Source organism: Plectrocnemia conspersa, unplaced genomic scaffold (genome assembly GCF_051122295.1).
Source record: "Plectrocnemia conspersa isolate PC_06_02 unplaced genomic scaffold, ASM5112229v1 ptg000009l, whole genome shotgun sequence".
NCBI lineage: Eukaryota > Metazoa > Arthropoda > Insecta > Trichoptera > Polycentropodidae > Plectrocnemia > Plectrocnemia conspersa.
Genome location: NW_028277173.1, coordinates 8438046 through 8458895, shown reverse-complemented (window position 1 = coordinate 8458895; position 20850 = coordinate 8438046). Strand labels below are relative to the sequence as shown.

At 31.9% G+C, this 20850-nt stretch overlaps 3 protein-coding genes across 18 annotated transcripts in view; 2 read left to right on the top strand and 1 right to left on the bottom strand.

Annotated features, from left to right (window-relative positions):
- The window catches only part of LOC148231833 (uncharacterized), a 34125-nt gene extending 28461 nt beyond the window's left edge, over nt 1–5664 (top strand). For 9 of the 12 annotated variants that reach the window (XM_088193311.1, XM_088193317.1, XM_088193310.1 and 6 more), the window contains 5 exons: nt 4361–4657; nt 4722–4769; nt 4924–4986; nt 5061–5123; nt 5203–5664. In XM_088193311.1, the coding sequence (XP_088049437.1) occupies nt 4361–4657; nt 4722–4769; nt 4924–4986; nt 5061–5123; nt 5203–5517 (786 nt within the window). In that variant the 3' untranslated portion in view covers nt 5518–5664. Of the gene's footprint in view, nt 1–87; nt 684–2410; nt 3182–4360; nt 4658–4721; nt 4770–4923; nt 4987–5060; nt 5124–5202 lie in introns of those variants that run through there. The other 3 variants (XM_088193315.1, XM_088193309.1, XM_088193320.1) reach the window with 3 other exon arrangements.
- Nucleotides 5665–6878: 1214 nt separating this feature from the next.
- Nucleotides 6879–8851, bottom strand: LOC148231832 (uncharacterized). Of its 5 annotated transcripts, none has more exons than XM_088193322.1 (6): nt 8778–8851; nt 8290–8708; nt 8167–8226; nt 7718–7774; nt 7558–7644; nt 6879–7488 (listed from the first exon to the last, which is right to left on the bottom strand). In XM_088193322.1, exons 2-6 carry the CDS (start codon nt 8698–8700, stop codon nt 7177–7179), a joined length of 927 nt encoding a protein of 308 aa, XP_088049448.1. In that variant the 5' UTR covers nt 8701–8708; nt 8778–8851; the 3' UTR covers nt 6879–7176. The 5 variants fall into 5 exon arrangements, with proteins under 5 accessions (XP_088049448.1, XP_088049450.1, XP_088049451.1 ...); XM_088193324.1 differs by having other exon boundaries at nt 8808–8848; XM_088193325.1 differs by having other exon boundaries at nt 8812–8832.
- Nucleotides 8852–11342: 2491 nt separating this feature from the next.
- Nucleotides 11343–19706, top strand: LOC148231831 (zinc finger FYVE domain-containing protein 1-like). The gene is made up of 15 exons (XM_088193104.1): nt 11343–11714; nt 14471–14857; nt 14924–15079; nt 15146–15368; nt 15443–15635; nt 15900–16004; nt 16080–16142; nt 16811–16865; nt 16940–17040; nt 17116–17191; nt 17509–17649; nt 17717–17891; nt 17965–18063; nt 18571–18730; nt 18799–19706. Exons 2-15 carry the CDS (start codon nt 14486–14488, stop codon nt 18890–18892), a joined length of 2013 nt encoding a protein of 670 aa, XP_088049230.1. The 5' UTR covers nt 11343–11714; nt 14471–14485; the 3' UTR covers nt 18893–19706.
- The last annotated feature ends 1144 nt before the right edge of the window (nt 19707–20850 follow it).

Below are 20850 nucleotides of genomic sequence, written 5' to 3'. Positions count from 1 at the left end.
TGGCGCTGCAAACGGCTTTAATTTTTATAGGTGTATTTGTACGGAACGGCCGTTCTAGTGGATTCTGTGTGGTAGTCACTAAACGAGGGGTGACCCAAAAGTAACGAGTCTCGGGCTGTGGAGGGGAGGGATGTTAGGCGAACGAATTATGGGTGGTGGGGTGCTGTAGAGGGAACCAGTATGAGTCAGTATGTGACGTTTCGTCGCCATGAGAGCACCCGTTCATGCGCAGCATTTTTTTTACCAAATCATTTTTTCACACGTGGCGAAAACGTGAGATGGCTGACGCTCGAGACCAACGCGCGGCGGTAAAATTTAGTTTTCTGTCGGGGAAAACGGCTGCGGAAACTCTTGTAATGCTTCAAACAGCTTACAAGGATGATGCTTTGAGTAAAGCTCGGGTCTACGACTGGTTTTCACGGTTTAAAAGGGGCGAAATGACGATTGAAGACCAACCTCGTTCCGGGCGCCCCTCAACTTCAAGGACTGACGACAACGTTAAAAAAATCAACACCCTAGTCCGTGAAGATCGTCGCCGAACAATTGATCAACTCTCTGATATGTCTGGAATGTCATGGAGTTCAATTCAGAGGATTTTGTCGGAGGACTTGCAGCTGAGAAGAGTTGCAGGCAAATTTGTTCCTCATCTCCCCACTGAGGATCAAAGGGAGCGTCGCCTCCAGGTCTGTCATGAGTTGCAAATTTTTTCGACACATTTTTTATCAGAAACCTTTTACATCACCAATAAAGGACGTTATCATATCAAAATAGACGCAATACCTTCGATTTACTTACCGCCTGCTCTGAATTATACATCTGAAAATTTTTCGTTCTCAGAAAAGAATATGGTTTCAGAACCTTGTGTAATTTTGCATCCGTTCGCTATCAGTTTATTCCTACGACCTTGATGGTAACATTTTGGATAGAGAAACTTCCAATAAAGATCTCAGAATCACTTTTGTCCGTCGCCGTTGTAGTGGGAACGCTCGTTGCCGAGCGTTCCCATTGCAACGGCGCCGACACGACACGTGAATTGAAAACAATTATCACTTCTCAGAATTCGTGATTTCTGAGAAGTGATAATTGTTTTTGCACCCTCCTATTGACCAAAATTCGTTTTGATTATACTTTAACCAATACTCTCAGCGGAAGTCCGTATTAATAACGGTAAGAATAAGTATCATATTTTTAAAACCGTGGGATATCGAAGTGCAGACCAAATATGGAGCAATATGTGAGATGCGACGTGTGTCAGTACTTTTTTAGATTTTCCCCTAAGAGATGAGTTGGCTTAGTTTGTATTTTGAGCTTGATCAATCAAAGTCCTTAAACCATCATTAGTTGTAGAACTTTCATTAGGTCAAGTTGGTTATGGTTAATTCACTGCTAAAAATAAATATCTACTAGTGAAAATATATTTCGATATGATTTCACTGAAACAAAATTTAAAAAAATATTTTCGGGATTAATTCAATTTTTTAAATTTTTCTCTGCGAAATAACTTGAGAATTCTGGTTTAGAATCAGGAACGTCATTCTAGCTTTTTTCAGGGAGGGGGCAAAAGTTGGTCACTCAGTGGTAGCATTTTTTAATATTTCGATTTCATTATGAATTATAGTTTTTCATTAAATGACATTTTCTCGCTAAATTCAATGGGGGGCATATGTCCTCACCTGTACCCCCACCATGATAAAAAATGCATAGATTGAAAAAATGATTAAGCTACGTAGAAAGATGCCAGGAGAAGTATTAATTGATGCAGAGCTTTAAGTAGAGAATAAAATCATACGTATTATGAAAACGTACTTACCGATTGCAACGGGAAATATCAATACAATTTTAAGACTAAAATACCTAAATAAAATGCTTGGGTTTCTGCTGGACATATTTTTCTAGATAAATGAAAATAAACTGCGTCAATATTGCACAAAGTTTACGAATTTTTACGACACTGAGGTCGATAGAAAGAATTTTTTCATAGAAATCGAAAACTAAAATTTTGCTTACTACTTGTAATGAAATATTACTAAAAACTCATTTGGATGTATTTGCTTACAGATGTTTCGCTATTTTATGTAATTTTAAGTGGATATTTATGTACAACATTTCTTTAATCTGCTTAAAGACTTCCCAGTGGTTATGTATAATATTTGTTTTTTTATCTATTATATGATTTGCGTTAATATAAATATTATATTTACTGCTCAGTCTTTAAAAATATATTATATTTTTGCTGTCATTAACATTAAACTTTTTTCACATAATGGAAGTATTCGAAAATTGTGAAAAAAATATAGGGGGGGGGGGCAAAATGGCATTTTCGCCCCCCGGGCGCAAATTTAGACTGCCATTTGGCGAAAAGCAAGTGTAGTTGTATGCGTGCGTACGTACGGCTCGGCGTCGGTGCTGCCCCCAAGTGTCGATCAAGTGCAACTACAAACGTCAGAATTTACAATTATATTTAGTCAGTCTTCTCGTCTTCAATTCTAAACAAGGGCGGCAGCGCTTTCCTATGTTGGAGATGCTCCGATTGATCTCCTTCATTTCTTTCGTTCATATCTTGGACGGGCTGTACGCACGCATACAACTACACTTGCTTTTCGCCAAGTGGCAGTCTAAATTTGCGATGGTGGGGGCTGCAAACCGCATACCAAAATGAATGTGCGAACACGCACAACAGCTGCGGGCATGCTAGTAGTTGGCAAGCTGCCGTTGATTGTGAACGAGGTCACTGCGTAGTTTTGTTTTGCGTTTCAATTTATATTTCGTTTTTTAAAAAGCGTACTTATTTTGTATGTGTGGTTAAATAGGCAATATTTTGTTTCCCGTAATCATGTTTCGATGGGGAGATGAAATAACTGTCAAGTTTATTCGTTTATACAGAGATTACGAATGTCTTTGGAATCCGAGCAATTCATCTCTTTATAAAAATAAAATAGCCCGTGAAAATGCTTACATAAAAATTCAACATAAAATGAATGAGTATGATATGACTGTAAAAGATATAAAAAACAAAATAAAAAGTTTGAGAAGTACTTACCATCAAGAACTAAAGAAGATTAAGATTTCTAAAAGTTCAGGAGCGAGGACGAGTGACGTTTATAAACCCCGTTTAAGGTGGTTTGAAGAAATGGATTTTTTAAATGCTACTTTTGAGTACAGAAATTCAACCTTTACCGAAGTAAGTACTTACCCTTTCCTTTAATTGCATTTCTGTTAGTTTATCTATCTGCTATGGTCTAATTGCTAGGCTTTTTAGAAAATAATAGAGAGTAGGCAGGGATATACTGAAGTTTATTTAAAAAAATATAATGTAAGAATTTACATTCTATAACCTGCAATATTGACCATGCGATCTTGCCAAGGCAATGTTTCTTTTGTAATGAAAAGATCATCATAAGTATTTCGAGCAAATACTGCTTTTCTAGCTAAATGATTATTACGAATTGCTGATAAATTTTGCAATGTATTTTGAAATTTATGTCGCCATGAACCTTGAATCATATTACCTACCTGAATATCTTCATAATCTACACATCTTTGAGTGATATACGTATCAGTAGTCGCAATCAGTTGTGTAAAGATATAAAATAATTAGTCGTGCTGCTCACTGTTGCTATATAGTGAATTTCCAGTCCAGGTCAAAAGCAATAAAACGTGCCATAGCGATGAAAACGCTCGATTATCAAGCGTTTATATTAACACATTTTATAGCAATATTACGAGTAAGAATCGAATAAAGCACATCTAAACCAAATTTTGCCCAATAGGAGAGTGCAAAAAACAATTATCCCTTCGCAAATTTAGTTTTTCCCTGGGGCGCACAATAACATAGGGCCGGCCCTGGTCCGCTAGTCTCATTATAAATCAATATAAAGTGACCAGATTTGCTAGGTTGGAATGCGGGATGCATTTGGGGTGTGGTTTAATGCGGGACGAACAACTCAAATCCGGGACGTCTTGTTACTCAAACATAAATAAATGTTTTCGATTTCAAATATTGATTCTTGGTCTGAAGTCTTGTTATATAACGCTGTTAGCGCATTGAGCTATAGCCTGTTATGTTACAGCAGTAAACCTGCAACATTATATAAGCAGTCTTTACTATGATTCAGAACCAACTGCGGTATCTTCTGAAGCACACCCTTAAAACATTGACGCCTATCAAAGATTTATATGTGACTATTATGGCGATCGTTAACCAAGGGGTCCGTAGAACAATGACAATTAGTGCAGGGTTGATCGTATTGTCTTTAAAACTTAAAAAAGTTGCCCATTTTACAAATACCGATCCCTTGATAGTAGAAAAATGAAAATTTTTGTCATGTATTTAATTAAAATTACTTTTTTTTGTCAACAGCCTAATCAAGTTTTGAAGAAAAGGAAATTCAATGAAGATTCTTCTCAGCCCGGAACTTCCTCTATGGCTGATTGTGATGTGCCTTCAGCCGTGAATATATCAATGAGTGCTCTGGTGGCCACATGGGTAGAAAAACTGAACGTGACAAACCCACAGCAGATGAAATTCGCCAAAAAGTTCATTCACGAAATTCTATCGCTAGCAGCGCAGGGAAAACTTCATGAAAATTCTATCCATATTGATGAAGATGAAAATAGTATTGATAGCAATACTGTATATGACACGCAAGCTGATCAGGTATATTCAATTTTAGTTATTAAATATCATCAAAAGATTATATTTGTTTACCTTTTTTTAACAGAGTGAAGATGAAACACTGGAATTGGATGCCATGGATGACATAATTGACGTAAGTTAATGTGTAAATTACATATTGCTTTTTATATAAACATAGAAACTCAAAAATCAATGCATTAAAGCGGCTAAAGAAATTTATATATTCAATTAATAAACGATTTTACATATATTTTCATATAAACTTATGGTTATGTATTGTTTTTTAGATTAAAGAGGAACTTATTGAATACCCAATGATGACTGAAAATGATACAGAAACTGAAAATTTGGTAAGTAAAATCTATGTATTTAAACAATGTTAACAATACAATCACGTATATAATACAAAGAATAATCATTTCAGAATAAAACCTTACCTATTGAATATAATAATCCTGAATGCTCTACGCTTTCTCTCGAAATAAAGGTCTTTATTGATATTATATCAAAAAAAAAAAATTATATAGAATTTAATGATGCTAATTTGTTGTCATATTATTTTGCAGCAAGAGAGAGATCATACATCGGATGAAGATCATACTCAAACGTTAAATATTGACAAGCACTGCAAAGAGAAAAGTGATGATATTTACATGATCGATCAGAGCAAAGACGACTTCTATTACTTTGGCCTGTCTGTCGGTAACAAATTGAGAAAAATCAACGATTTGGACGAGCAACAGAGATATTCCTGCGAAAAAAATATATTGGACGCATTGTATAACACTTTGATTGAAATTAGTTCTAATCGCTCAAATATAGAACCAACCGATATTGCAAAAACGCATAATATTCCAAAACTTGTCGAAGTTTCAGCATAGTGTATCTTAAAAATATAAGTATACGTGGTTGCCAAAAATGTTAAAACTTAAATTAGATCTAATATTCCAATTTTTCCTATATTTTTTAAAGATCTCCATTTTGTGTTATATGTTAATAAAATAAATATATTACTTAATATTATAAAATTTGTTTTTACTACTTAAAATGACAAACATTAATATCAATTTAGTTTTATGAAGAAAAAGGTCAAAAATCAAAAAGTTATTAAAAAATATTTATACCCAAGACAAGAACATGTAAACTGACAAGTTTCGTGCAATGTCAAAAATTGCTACACTAATGTTGCTCATAAACGACTATATATAGAACCAGCAAGTGAAGAATAAGTACACTTAACCGACGAGTACGCTAGTATCTACCCGCCGTGTTCGCTGATGGTAATCCACAGAACAGGCAGAATCTTTGTATTTACCCGCAAAAAAATTAAACATTTAGCCCTTTCATTGCCAACCTGGTTTTTCTTGCTTAAGTGATATTTAAAATTTCAAGCATTACATGTCTTTAAATCCTGATCACGGCTAAAATACAGAATTTCAACATTTAAAAATTACAAACTTATGATAACAATGGTTTAAGTAATCTAAATAAATATATAAACAAATAATATTGTTCTTATTTTCTGTAATATAGCATGAATAAAAAATGGAGTATCATGCGCGCGGATTTGGTGGCATACACACACCATTCTGGCGCTCACAGCACACATACAAAATACGCATAGGGTTGCCGCTTGCACCATTTGCCAATATAATTAAAAAAGAGTATAATAAGCAGATGTCATAAAAACAAGGTTTAGCTTCACGATTTATTGTTTGTTAAGAATTACAGAAATCAAAAACATTTTTTAGATTTACAAATTCAGATGCAAAAATAATCGACTTAGACATACCAAAGATTGACGTTTTATGAGATGAAATGAGTCTCTTATATATTACTAGGTAGTAGTGTTTTTTTTTTAACATGGCAATCAAAATACAAGTAAATAAATATACGGGCGGTCGCTTGGGGCGCCATTTGATTATATTTAATACGGTATCGATATCTCGATTCCTGGAAAAATTTTCAGAGATGGTTTTTGAACAAAATTTTCTAAATGACCTGCAGATTATTTATTTCCTCAAACAAAATCTCGAGATGGTTTTTAAACAAAAATTTTCCTAACGACCGTTTGTGGCAATTTGTATATTTTAGTTTTCTCAGGAAAAAAATCCCAAATGACCTTTGCTTTTTTTTGGAGTCTGGAGCGCTGAACATTCTTGGGCCGGTCCTGAGTTGGTCCTAACTGCTATCACTCTTATTAACACATTATATTTGATATAGGAAAATAAATAAGTCCAAACATGTTTAACTATATATTAAAAATTGTAAATTATATAATATGTACATAAATGGTCAAAATTGTTACTATAATTATGTTTCTACAAATTATTAATAAATAAATTACGAATCTCAATAACAAAAAACCAGCACACATATTAAAAAACAATCCTTCCGTTTCTTCGACGCTTTTTACCATTAAGTTCCCTCACAATAATATGAAAATTAAATTGGTTTAAAGTACCGATTCAACTACAGTTTATACAAAACTGAAAAAATATCAGTTATCAAAATGATGTTTCTAGCACATTTACATTTTATCATGTAACAATTTTATTTCTGTAATCTGAAACATTACAAATTTCATTCAACAAGTTTTCCTTAGCAGTGTTTTGCATTAACGCCACTAATAATACATCATAGATTATTTTTTCACAAAAGTATCTTTGCTTAATATCCATTTTGTTAATTTTTCTTAATTTGCTGGCGACAGTCACACCGAATTTATCAAATTCGTCTAAGCTACCATCGAGCGGCGGTTTCAAAGTTTCAGATAAACTTTTATCTATTTGTAGCTCTTCTAAAGATGCATAATTACTTTTACAAGCACTCTCAGCTTCTTTAATTTCTTGCTGTAGTAATACAAATAATATTAATAAATAAAAAGTATAAGAAATAAATTTATACAATATATTTTATACCTTAATATGAGATAATGGATTAGTGGGGTTTTTATGTATCTCATTACATTCATCATTAAGAATTTGTGGTGGTAATAATTCTTGATTCTGCAATAAATATTATATTATGATAAGTGGTCAAAAAAATAGTTAAAAAAGTATAAAATTAACATATGTCTACAATGTTTTCGTTATTGGTATCATCCATTAATAAACTGGATAAATTTTCTTCTTTAATCTGAAAAAAAAAACATAAAATTAAACCATACCTTCGGCTCGGAAGAAGACCATCATAGCACAAATAGTAATTTTTGAATTTTTTTATGAAACAACTGGAAATGATGAATATTTTCATCATATACATATGTATGTAGTTAGATAGCGTTTGTGATATTTAGAGGCGCTTTTACATGAAAAAATCAACGAAACAGTTGGAATAGTCCGCTATTTACCATTATTTAACACTTATCTCAAAGGATAAGCTTGATTGATAATTCTCAATTTTTTAATCATTATTTTATAATTCCATTCCTTTTTTACTTTTTAATCTCGCTTAGAGTTGTCTGTATTTTGAAAAGACATTAATTTTGTGTTATGACAGTCTTATTTCATGCTTATTGAGTTAATTACCACAATCTGTTGTTCTTCAGAGTAAGTATTAGACATTATCATTGGTTCATCATCGTTTTGCTATGAATTTGTTTATAATATTAATATAAATAAGTTATATTAAACACACAACATTAACAATACCTGATCTGTCATTTCATATTCGCAGCCGTTATCGTCCTCAAACTGTATCAAATTTGAATGAAGCTTTCCCAGTTCTCCCAAGAGTATTATCTTACATATGAATTGTTCAGCAAAAAACTTTTGTTGAATCGTCATTTTTTCTAGCTTTTGCATCCACGTCTTTATCGATCCAGTATTGCAGTACGGCGTTTCGTGAGAGTTTGATGATTCAGATTCGAGTTTTCTTTGTAGGAATGCAGCGAAGAAACTGTTGTACAATTCTCTATGACAAGATTGCACATGCTTCTGCATGTTTCCTGCGTGATTTCCTGCTATTATCGCGCCGCAATGTTCAATTTTGCAGATTGATTTATTTATATGTTTGTTGTATTCGAAATATTTTCGTACCGGATTTACTGGATGTCGTCCCATTTTGAAAACTAAATGAAATATTAATAATTACTATATATAATTTGACTGTACCTATTTAAAATAGTATATTTATATGCCTGTTTTCAAAGTATTCAATTTATAATTACAAACGGTAATAAGGTTTAACTGTCAGTTCACTGCAGTGTTGCCAGGTTATGGTTGTCATTGTTTCATATGCGATCATATATTTCAAAGGTCTTCAACTTTCCACAAGCCTTGAAACCCTTCTAGTTTGTAATATTCTTCAAGGAACCGTAAAATTAGATAACAACTTGAGACATTGTTTCTTAAACTCTAGCGTCTACTCAAGTTCCACGCATGTTAATTCCCCAAAATCGGTTTAAAATCGCAATTAACCATTTATCAGTGCTATCGATGACGCTGATAAACGGTTAATTGCTATTTTTACCGATTTTGGGGAATAAACAGGCGCACAGCGTTTTTAACTTTAAAACGTATTCATATTGCAAAATACTGTTGGCCACTTTCGCAGACGTTAGGGCCAAAAGCGGAACAAATGTTCATAACCATTGTTTTTTAGCGTGACGCTGATATTCTTAACAAATACCTATTTTTTACTTACCACAAATAACCGTGGGACTAGAGCACCCCCGTAAAAACTGTAATCGCAAACCACTCGTCGTTAAACACTGGTTTAGAATGTGAAAATTAAAATTATAAATAAAATTTTATTTTCTATGAAACACGCAAATACAAAGCAAATTAATACACACAAAAACAATGACAAATCAATAAAAAATAACACAAATAAAAATAAATCATAAATGACTAGGCTGGGCCTATTTTTTTTATCACAAATCATATTTATAATATATCCGGAATAATAGCCTGTTTTTATGTAAATATAACGTAATAAAACCTAAACAATACAACTATATAAGAAAATCATTTTTAATTACTGTTTATTTATTCTTATTGTTTTTAATTCTTACACTACAATTGAAATCCGATTTAGCACTATGCATAGTAAAATTCTATTAAGCCAATAACAAATATATAAGTAGGCAGACAAAGTTCAGTATTAAAACGTTGACGTGTGGTTTAAGATAATATTCGGTAATTATGACAATATTTATTTTGTATTCACTGATCAGTAGTTCTAGTTCTTCAGTGAATTCCACATCAAAACGTTGAGCCCCACCTAAAAAGAGCAGATCTAGATATTCGACCATCATCAAGGTGATCTCTATTTTGTTGGCACACTTTCTAGAATTGACTCTGATATCTTGAAGAACGAGCAATATCCAGCGTAGCTCTGTAGTTGACATGGTATCTGAGAAGGCTCCTAGGGCTGCTTGGATTGATGTCATTGTTTCATGAAGCGGCTGATGGGATAACTGCTGGGGTTGCTGACGTTTTTACAAATGCTGGTTTTGTTGGTCCTCACATTTGGAACAATGCCTGAAAACTTAACTTAAATTTAACTTATGTCCCACATTACAACGAGCTAGACGCAGATTTGCAATGTCAAATATTACATTAATTATCTATTTTCGATTAAGTTTTTTAAATTCAAATTTAAATTTATATATTAAAGACTTATGTAATAAATTTATGTTGCATTCATATTTTAATGTTTATATATCACTTATACCCCTTCTTTATCCAACGGAGCCTCCATGAACTCCTGCATTTCTGAAATATTCTAGTAAAAAGGTTGCCGACTCCTGTTCTAAACTGAGTATGCTTGAGTCTTTGTTATTGTTCTAATTTTTTTAGCAAGACTTAGTGTTTTTAATTTACTTGTACATTATAATCCTCGATAAATAATTATTATCACTGCTGGGGTAATATTGAACAGCGTTTTTATTCAAATTAAATCTTATGATGGATGTTCAAATCTCAAGAAAAAATTGTAAAAAATGTTAAATATAATATTTATTTCAAAATATAATATTATTATTTTGAGCGATATATGCATTAAACATATTTTTTATATTGACAACACCAACACTTCAAAAATTCCCACTAAATTTTACACAGAAATAAGATATAATTCTAAAGCAAGTATATTTATATATTTTATATTATCATTGTATGTTTTTACAGTTGATCAAATTATTGTTTCAGTTTCATTGTAATTTCAGAAAAGTGTTAATTAATCTTCAGTTATGAACAGTGAGCCCAGAATAATTAAAGGAAAATTTGACCCACAAACCAAGCGTGCAGTTTTAAACTTTTATGAATTTATTAAAAAAGAAGCAGAGAAAAAAATGGAACAAAATGAAGATGATGCTTATTTAGAAAAGGTCGAGAATGAAGTCGTAAAAGTTACAGGAGTGAACAAAAATGCTTTGAAAAGTTTACTGGCTGAAGTATCGGAGGAAAATAGAAAGAATGTAAGCTATTTCAATAAATGCATTATATTCGAATTGTTAAAAATTATATATATTTTAAAAATTTTAGGAAGAGTCAAAGGGTGATTAATTTTGTAACAATAATCGGCTGAAATTAAAGTAAACATATTTTTTCATCAATGAATATAAAATGTTGTGAATATTAACCTTAATAAATTGATTTTTTATACTAATATAATAATGCGTACAAATTATTTTTGCACGCATAATACGCAAATTCTTGTCGCTTATTGTACACGCCGTAAAAACTCGCCAATTGAAAACATAAACAAACATTTCTGACGCACAATCCAACGTTGCGATTTAGACGAAACATTGTGTACCAAGCATATTCAACGTGCGCGCCGTTCGTTGCCGTATTTTGATATAAAAATGAAAAGATAACGATATGTATGCACAGAATTGCACAAGGCTCACGCGGCCTCGGACCGTTCCCCCTCCCGCGCACTCGACCTTTCAAATGTCACCGTGACGTTTCTCTTTCTGCGCGCGCGTTTAGGTTATGTTTTGCGAGTGTTGTTGTATTTCGAGCGCGTTCGTCAAAGCTTTCGCATCGTATTGACGCCATTTTGCCATTAAAAAACGTGATACGAGTCTCAATGGCGAAGACACTGAATCGGGGCTGAACTGAAAAAGGTTAGGAATTTACAGATGGTGCATGCCCGATATTTTTTCCACGAAGACCAAGTGACGTTTGAGTTCGATTGTTTATTTTTATTATTGATATTGAACAACAATGGACAAAAACGATTTTATAGCGACCATGAATTTTATTTATTTCATAGTTATATACATATGTCGCGCAATAAATTCCAGTACTATGTTACTGTGCATTTATTAATCATTCTTGGACCGATGTTAAAATTTACTCTATATTGTTATTGTAAAGTGTTAAATGTTACATGAAGTTGAAATATTGCTATTAAAATACACCACCTTTTTAATATTTCATTTGTCATCGTTGATCTTTGTTCTCTGACTGAATTAGATTTACTGTGTATTTTGTGTCCTAAACTGTCTTATCATTACATGCATTACCTCTAAATATTTAAATTTTATTTAAATATCTCATTACAACTATTTTGGTTTACATTATTTTAAGATTTGTAAAATGATTATAATATATATTAATCACTATACAGCAGAACTTTCCAAACCTTCCAAAATTTTTGAAAAATGTTCATATATATTCAGGTACCTGATTTTAACGATGTTTTGTTATTTCTAACTAACGTGTCAGTATACCATTACAATTCATTACTACTCGTGAAAGCTAATTTTCTCTCGCATGTTATTTTATCATCAGGAATATTAAACAAATTAATTATATAAAATAAAAAAAGCTTTGTTTAGCTTATTAAGTATGAACATTTTATTAATAATTAGTATGGTCTAGTTGTTAATTAATTAACTTACTTAAATAAGTTCACACCAGTGGTATCCTGTAAGAATTTGTAGTGCAGGGGCTGCAGCAATAAAACTTAAAATATTGAACAAAATTTCCTAATAAAACTAAAATACATATATACTATATAAGATATTATACTAGACAAAAATAATTTACTAGGTTAAGTTGTATAAGTTACATACCTAAAAATATTTAAAACAGGAGCATACTGGGAAGGCTGCAGCCCCATAACCCATATTTTTTTGTATTTAATTATTTTTATTAAATCAATAAAAAAAATCTTTCGTTGTAACCTGACAGGCGTAAGCCCAATGCGTTACAACGGGCAAATCTGTACCAACTTAGTAAGTCAATCAGACATAATGAATACCTACAAGTAAGTATTAACCACCAGACTGAAAGTCTGGGAATCGGTAACATCTATATTATTAATTATAAATTATTTTGTGCTATACAATTTATAATCAATAGATGTCACTGCAGGTGGGACCAGTTTTTTTTAATAATAGCGCATTTTTATAAATAAAAATCTAAGTGTTGCTGCCGGGACTCGAACCCGCAGCCATAGAGTTACTAGTCTGAGACATTACGGACTACGCTATTCCGTCCTTATGAACGAACGGTCATATGAACGAACCACCACTGGTTCATACTCAATACCTTTCGCCATATTAATTCTGGGTGAAAATATGATATATGTTAAAGCGATATTTTAAACTTGTTGCCAAGATTTCTCATCGAACATATCAGGTTGTCCCATATGTCTGCATTTTTTTTCTTACATTTGCAAAAATATATGAAGTTTTATAAATTAACGATAATTTCATTATTATTTCGATGTTTGTTAAAAGTAGTCGTATGATGCTATTTAGTAACAGGATATTTTTTGTTTTAATATTTTCAACTCTAAATCAACAATGGCGGTAGAGATAAAATAATTTCAGTTAAGCTAAATTTTACTTTATGAGTTTCAACTCTCATAATGCAACAATAGCAGTTAAACATATCTGTAAGGCAATGCACAGGGATGCCATTAAATTTAAGGTATCAAATGTGGTTATAAAAATTTCGCTCTGGGAAGTTTGGGTAAGCACGGGTAGTTCTTTGGAGTTGTTAGTGAGGATATTAGGGCTGCCATCAAAGCTGGTTCGAGATTAACGATACAGAAGCTAGCACAAAAAAATAGGAAAGGCGTTAATCCTTTGAATAGTAACACTTTTCTATTATTAATTTTCGTTTATTTATCTTAATTACTTTTTATATATTATTGGGTTTTTGTGAATTTTTTTGTATCAATTTAGTGTAGCTTCACACGTGCGGGATGGATTCGCCCAGCACCGGGTCGGCGCCGTGTAGTGGAGATGGTGCTGTATGGGCTAGTACTTACCATTTCAGACGTGCCGGACGAATCCATCCGGCGTCGGCCCGACGCTGGCTGCCGGGTTGTCGCCGGCCGCGCTCACTACAACTCATTTAACCCGTACCTTAAAAAACGCAAAAACTTATGAGATAACCTGATATAGTAAGTGCTTCTTCTGCAAATGCAATAGAGTAGCATACTTTGTAAGAAGTCGTTGTTGAAATGTTTAGGTTCCTCAGGAAAATTAGACAGAAATTTGCTGTTTTTAATTCATATTCTGAGTGGTATATTTCAAAATGTCTGCTCACACTGGTGTTAATGATCTACTGAAAAATGACGTTTGCCTTTTCCTAGTTCTGGAACACTAAGAGATAGTTGATATAAGCATGTAATTCTACGTATAAATCAAGATATCTTGATTTATAGTCTTTGTTGTCTAAAAAACTTTAGTTAGAGAAACAGAACGTTTATTAAGTAATACTTTTTGTATGTTTATAAAATATTTTATCCATTATAAATACCTCAAATGAATTGCAAATAAACAGAATATCCACTTATTAATGTAAAATTTACTAACACTTATTGTTGTGAATAGTATAATAAATACATTTTTTATTTGATCAGTTTTAGTTCTCAATAATGTCCGATGATTACATCGATCCAAGCACAAAAAATTCTCCAACGTCGTCTAAAATGAACGACAGCAATTGCCACACAACAGAGCACTCGGCAATAATGACGCCAATGGACTCGCTGTATTGTTCCAATGGAGACTCGGACTTTAACATAGTGCAGAACGTCAACAACGGAATATTTGTAGCCGAAGAGAAATTCATGTCATTGAATATAACCTCGCACGGAAGCTTCCTTTTCATAGATGAAGACGAAAAATTAAAGGTCAACAACCTAGAAGAGTTTGTGAGCCAGCTCGGATGCAACAATGATAGCAAATTGAAAGTCGTATCCATATTTGGAAATTCCGGCGATGGAAAATCGTATTACTTGAATAACGTATGAATTCAGATTATATTATTTATCATTTTAAAATACAATATATAATTTTTTTAAATGTTGCAGCTTTTATTCAAAGGAGATGAAGTGTTTAAAACTAGTAGACGAGCCGAAGATAGAACTCGTGGTGTTTGGGCAGCATGGCATGGAGCCAAAAGGCTCTTGTGCCTCGACACGCCACCGCTACACCTTTCAAAATCTTCTGATATTTTATTGATGAAGGTTTGCTCTTACCTCTACAATTTAATGTAAATTATAACCATCTATTCTCATGATTGATTTTATCAGATTCTAGCTATCTCAGATGTGATTATCTATAGAACGCGATCGGAAAGACTACCAGAAGATCTCTTCACGTTTTTAGGTCAAGCTTCTAAAGCTTTCAAAGATAATTTTAAAAGCGTTTTGCACGGTTTAGGACATAAAATTGAATGCGGAGGTCCGGCGAGTGCTCAAGGCCCAGCAATATTTATCTGTCATGAGCCTAGGCATTCGTTTCCGCTAACCATCGGTAAAGTAAAATAATATAAAACAAATGATCCATTATTTCGAGCATATTCAAATAATTACCAAATAATTGTGTAGGAGGTAATGGTGAATCGCCCGAAGACCAAATTAAAGCGAAATTCCAATCAATGGGTCTCAATATAGATAATTTTGGTTCGTTATTCTACATGCCGACACCTCCTGAATATAACGTGTTAGATAGAACATCTCAATTGCCATTCAATAAGCTGATAGATCAGTTAACATCGTATTTGAACAATACTGCAGTCCGGTAAGTGAGCCTTTTAAATAAATCTACGCTCTGGTTGATCTAAGAATGTATTACTAGTAATGAATTTTGCTTAAATATTTATCTCTAGGAATAGTAATAGCTTGAGAAGATGTGCAGTTTAACCCAATGTCTTTTAATTGGTCAATTGTAGGTGAAATCATGTGCACAAAGAAATATTTTCACTATCCCAAGTGATACATTCTTGGAATAACCAGAACATATATATAAATTTTAATTTTAATATGTTTATAATTGTCGTTTTAGAGCGGCAAGGAGTCCTGATTTTATATTGACTGTTTTAAAAGCCCTCTTGACCAGATTTCGGGGAAGATTAACATGTGACGTTTCATGCGATGCTTGTCAGGCTATGTATGTAAAAATACAGTAGTTTCTATGTACTATACATTCCCTATGTAATTTTTAATAAAAATATTTATTTTATAGTTGCAGTTTGTCAATGGGCCATGAAGAAGAAGGAATTAGACATTCATCAACTGAAAAATGCCGGTAATTATTATTGTTCAATTTTAGACGAGCAGCAGTAATTTCTAAAAATATTTATAATAAAAGTTGGTGTAAATTAAACCAAGATTCGTATATATTCAAACCTGTGAACTGAGTAAACTACTTTTCGTTCTTATTTGATAATTAATTTTTCTTGTCCTTGAAATATAATAATATTTGCTAAGCTTTACTATTTAACTATTTCTTACCCCCATAATTTTTTAACTCCCAATGGTATAAAAACTAAATGGAGTTATAGTAGCAGTATCCTATTTTCAAGTCCACTAAAACTATAAAATTAAATTGATTCTAACACTTCTTCAGTGATTTACGCTTGATCTAAACAAGCCTTTCATATTGTTGTTTTATATTAGTACATAGAATTTATTGACCCTAACTTCTATATGATAACATTATAGTAGTACTCATCTTCATTTACCCACAAATGAAAAGTTCATTGGAGTTGTCATTAGTCCACTGTTAAAATAAAGATTATTCGAATTGCGTTGAATGTTGCTAATAACAGGTGTAATTAAAAACTAATTCGAAAAATGAGTCCAACTTGATAAATTGTTAATCAATGTAATCAAAATAAGACAAAAATAAATAATCTATTATCTATATTATTGATACTATTATATAAATTAAAATTTTGCTTTCCTTATTTTCAGTTATCAACATCAATTTGAAAACAAAGAGTTAATATGTAGAGAATGTAATTTGACTGTAAGTATAACATTTTACTAATATTTATTTTATTTTTACATAAGTTTTACTATATATATATTTTATCTATGCAGGTTAGACTTATTGATCAGTCACAAGAAGACTTACTTAGTTTTGCACGTTCGGCGTGGTACGGCTATGAATTACACTGTCCGAAATGTGGACTTATATATAAGTAAGTTAAATATTATATATACATATATTAATTATTATATTATGATTTATTTCATACCATACTTATATTTTACAGGAGTAGACAATATTGGTTTGGCAATCAATCCGAGGAATCAGTCGTGTACACAAAATATGTTCATGTTTGGGCTGGGGTAAGATTATATTTTATTATATATACTATATGAAGGGGTATCAAAAAGTTGCAGCCTCAAATAAAATAATAACCGTATTCCACTATACCACTCGCCAAAACTTGTTTGTTATGACTTATTTGAAGCACAAATGAAGCAGCTATTACTAGGAATGTGTTTTGTCCTAGATTGGCTAGAATCGCTGCTTAAGTTTATTAAAGTTAAATAAAAAAATTCCAGGAAACTTTTTGGTAACCTCTCACACTTTATCATATTCACCATTACACCGTTTGTGATAATTTTTTATAATTCTATGGATGAACTACTTTATATTTTAGCAAAACTCTCGTAGCAATCCAAAAGTCAATGTTGGCGTTCGAAGAGCTTTAGAAGGCGTCGGTAATCTTGTAAGCACGGCATACGTTTATTCGACTGATTATATTGCTCCGTCGTATTGGCAGCCAAATTCAGAAATTACGGTTATTATAAATGCTTATGTATATGGTAGAAGGGTTATATTTGTTATTAATGGAATATAATTTTTAGAAATGTGCCGTGTGCGAATGTAAATTGGAGTTGGGATGGGGTGAAATTCATCATTGTAGAGCATGTGGATTTGGCGTTTGTAATCAGTGTAGCAAAACACGCGCACCGGTGCCTCACCGGGGATGGAACGATCCCGTGAGGATATGTGATCGCTGTAAACATTCGTCAAACTTAGGTGATTATTATTCTATTATTTTATTATGATTTCTAAATGAAGAAATTTAAAATGTACTATTTATATTGGATAGATGATGTTGAAGACAGTGGAAATGTTACTCCGAGGAAGGTCAGTGAAGCTGTCGTTACTGTGTTGAAACCTCTGACTGCTGCTTTGAATTATCCCAAAGGTAATTATTATATTGTAGAATGATATAAACTTAAACTAGTAAGTCTTATAATATCTACATATATCGAAAAAATATGAGTAAGATTCTGGGGAGCAAAAATATTCTGTCCTAACTATCATAAATATCTCAAATATAATCCATACATGATCCTGGATCTTGGATAATTCGAATCAATCTGAAACAGTTGTTCAATTTTAGCTTTTGATTTTTAATACTCTAGTAACTTTGACTTTGATAGCGTGTGTCAAATAGGGGAGGAAGTAAGACAGGAAGTAAGTTATAAAATGCCTACAGAGATACTTTAAAGACAAGGATAGAGCCCTAGGTGATTTACCAATATATCAAATGTCTATCCAAACAGCAGCGAGAAACAACTTTGACTGTCATTTTATTGCTCTTTTTCTCTTTTCAACTATAAAATATTGTCAAAATTGTACAGATTTAAAAATATTTTTTTTAAATTAATGTTGTGATTTTTCCATATTAACTTTTATAATATTATGATAGGTGTTATAACCGAATTGGCGCGTCCTTCTTACTGGATACCAGACGAAGAAGCACCGAATTGCGTCATATGTGACATACTTTTTGGAGTGGATCGTCACAATGCTCGTCATCATTGTCGCCGATGCGGACAATCCGTCTGCTATAAATGTTCACCAGCAAAGTATGTAAAATTCATTGTGTACAAAGTTTAACCGAGTGCAAATATTAATGCATTTTTTAATCAAACAGACAATCGGTGCCAGAGAGAGGATGGGGATCACCAGTCAGAGTGTGCAATAAATGCGCAATAAGCGAAAGCGATATGATCAAAAAAGAAACCTGATACAGATTAACGCACTCAAAGTGCACTAAACATTATTGTGAAATTGTCGCAATTTAAGACAGTTACATTATGCATTTAATGGTTGATCTTTTTTTTCATAAAATTTGAATAATTTGCGTTCCAAACATACATATCCTTTTAAATATGTATATATTGTAAATAGTCATTAAACTGTAATAATAATTGACTAAACGTTCATGTATCATAAATTCTGGTCGACTGAGATGAATTATCGTCAAAAAGCTCAATAAAAAAGATATGTTTTTGTAATCATAAGCTTATGAGCATTTACGTATGTCTTTTTAACATATTGTGTCAAATAAGAAGGTTTAGTTCATAGCTTATCATTTAATATATTTTATCATCATTAACATTTTAATGTAAATTAGTTAAATAAATAATTAAATATATTATTGGAATGTGATGAAAGAACAAAGTGATATTTGCATTTGTTATGTACTGAACTGCTTTATAAAAGTCGGAATTAGAAGAATGAAATAGTCTAATTATAAATGTATATACAATTATATGATTTTAATCTGTAAACTTATTATGATAAAACATATTTTTATAATATAAAAGACTTAATAATGATTTTTTTAGCAATACTCAAAAACTCGTTATTTTTTATCATATATTTTTTTATATTTAATTTTATATAATATATTATGACTACGGGAATTTTATTATAATTATGTAATGCCTTGCTTTTACTCATTCGTAAAATAAGTTCACTTGTTTGTGTTCATATTTTGTTAAAATGTTTTTATTGTCATATAAGCCATAATAAGATAATAATGAATAAATTTACAAATCTGTGTGTTTTTTTTAAGAAATATCGTTTTAAATATTATTTATTCAACAATATATATTATATATATATTCTCACTTTTAGGGTAAACAAGAATCGTTTTCTTCATTTTTTGGGTGTCTAATTGTATTTTATTACAAAACCCCAACAGAATGATGTGTTAAAATTAAAACTAAATAATTTTCATATATATGGCCCGCTCTGAGCATACCTAACCGATCCACTCACGTAGGGCCCACGCTCTAAAAATTCAGTAAAAATTTAATAGAAACAGACGTTAATATTATTTTTATCGCAAAATGTAAATTACAATTCATATAGCGATATTTCATTCCCCTAAAAAACACGATGAAATCAAAATTGTGCAAATTCGGTTTTGTAGTCTTAGACTTTGTGTGTCTTTGTAAAATTCGTACTAGACAGCCTCGTGTTCCACGTAAACTCCAACATCAATTTTGCAGGGACCATGGAGCCCATTATGTAAAGGAAACAAAGGCCAAAATAACTTAATTTGTCGTTTCTATGAATCATTTCGTAACCTTTGTCTACGTTGCAATAAATGAAGAAAATACACAAAAAAAAGTATGGTCCATTAAGACACACATGTTCCTGTGTTTTCTTCTGACAGTATGATTCAGAAATAATATACATTTGAAATTTTAACTTACATTGATTGGCAGTAATTCGAAAACCATTTATGTCGATTCCCCTTTAAAAGTTGGTAATATTTCTACTGAGGAATAAATTTATTGAGATTTAACAATGTAAAGATTCCGTAGTCGCTACATAATCTATAGTTCTAAAATGCATTACTTTGATATTGGAAATTACAAACGATTTTTTTTTGCAGTTTGTCTAGTCTATACCATATTTATGTTAACACAGTCAATTCGAGAGCTATCCATTTCATCACTGTTCATAATTGAGAAAGAGATGGCATGATAAGTATATCCGTTAGAGCTAATAGTAGGGGCGTAAACCCAAACTTGCCATCTCTTTCTCAATTATGAATAATGATGAAATGGATAACTCTCGTACTGACTGTGCTAACGCAAATAGGGTAAAGTTACTTTACATGATGTATATGCAATTAATTTACTTGTGAGTTTGAAGAATCAATTATTTGGAATTACAATACTATATTATT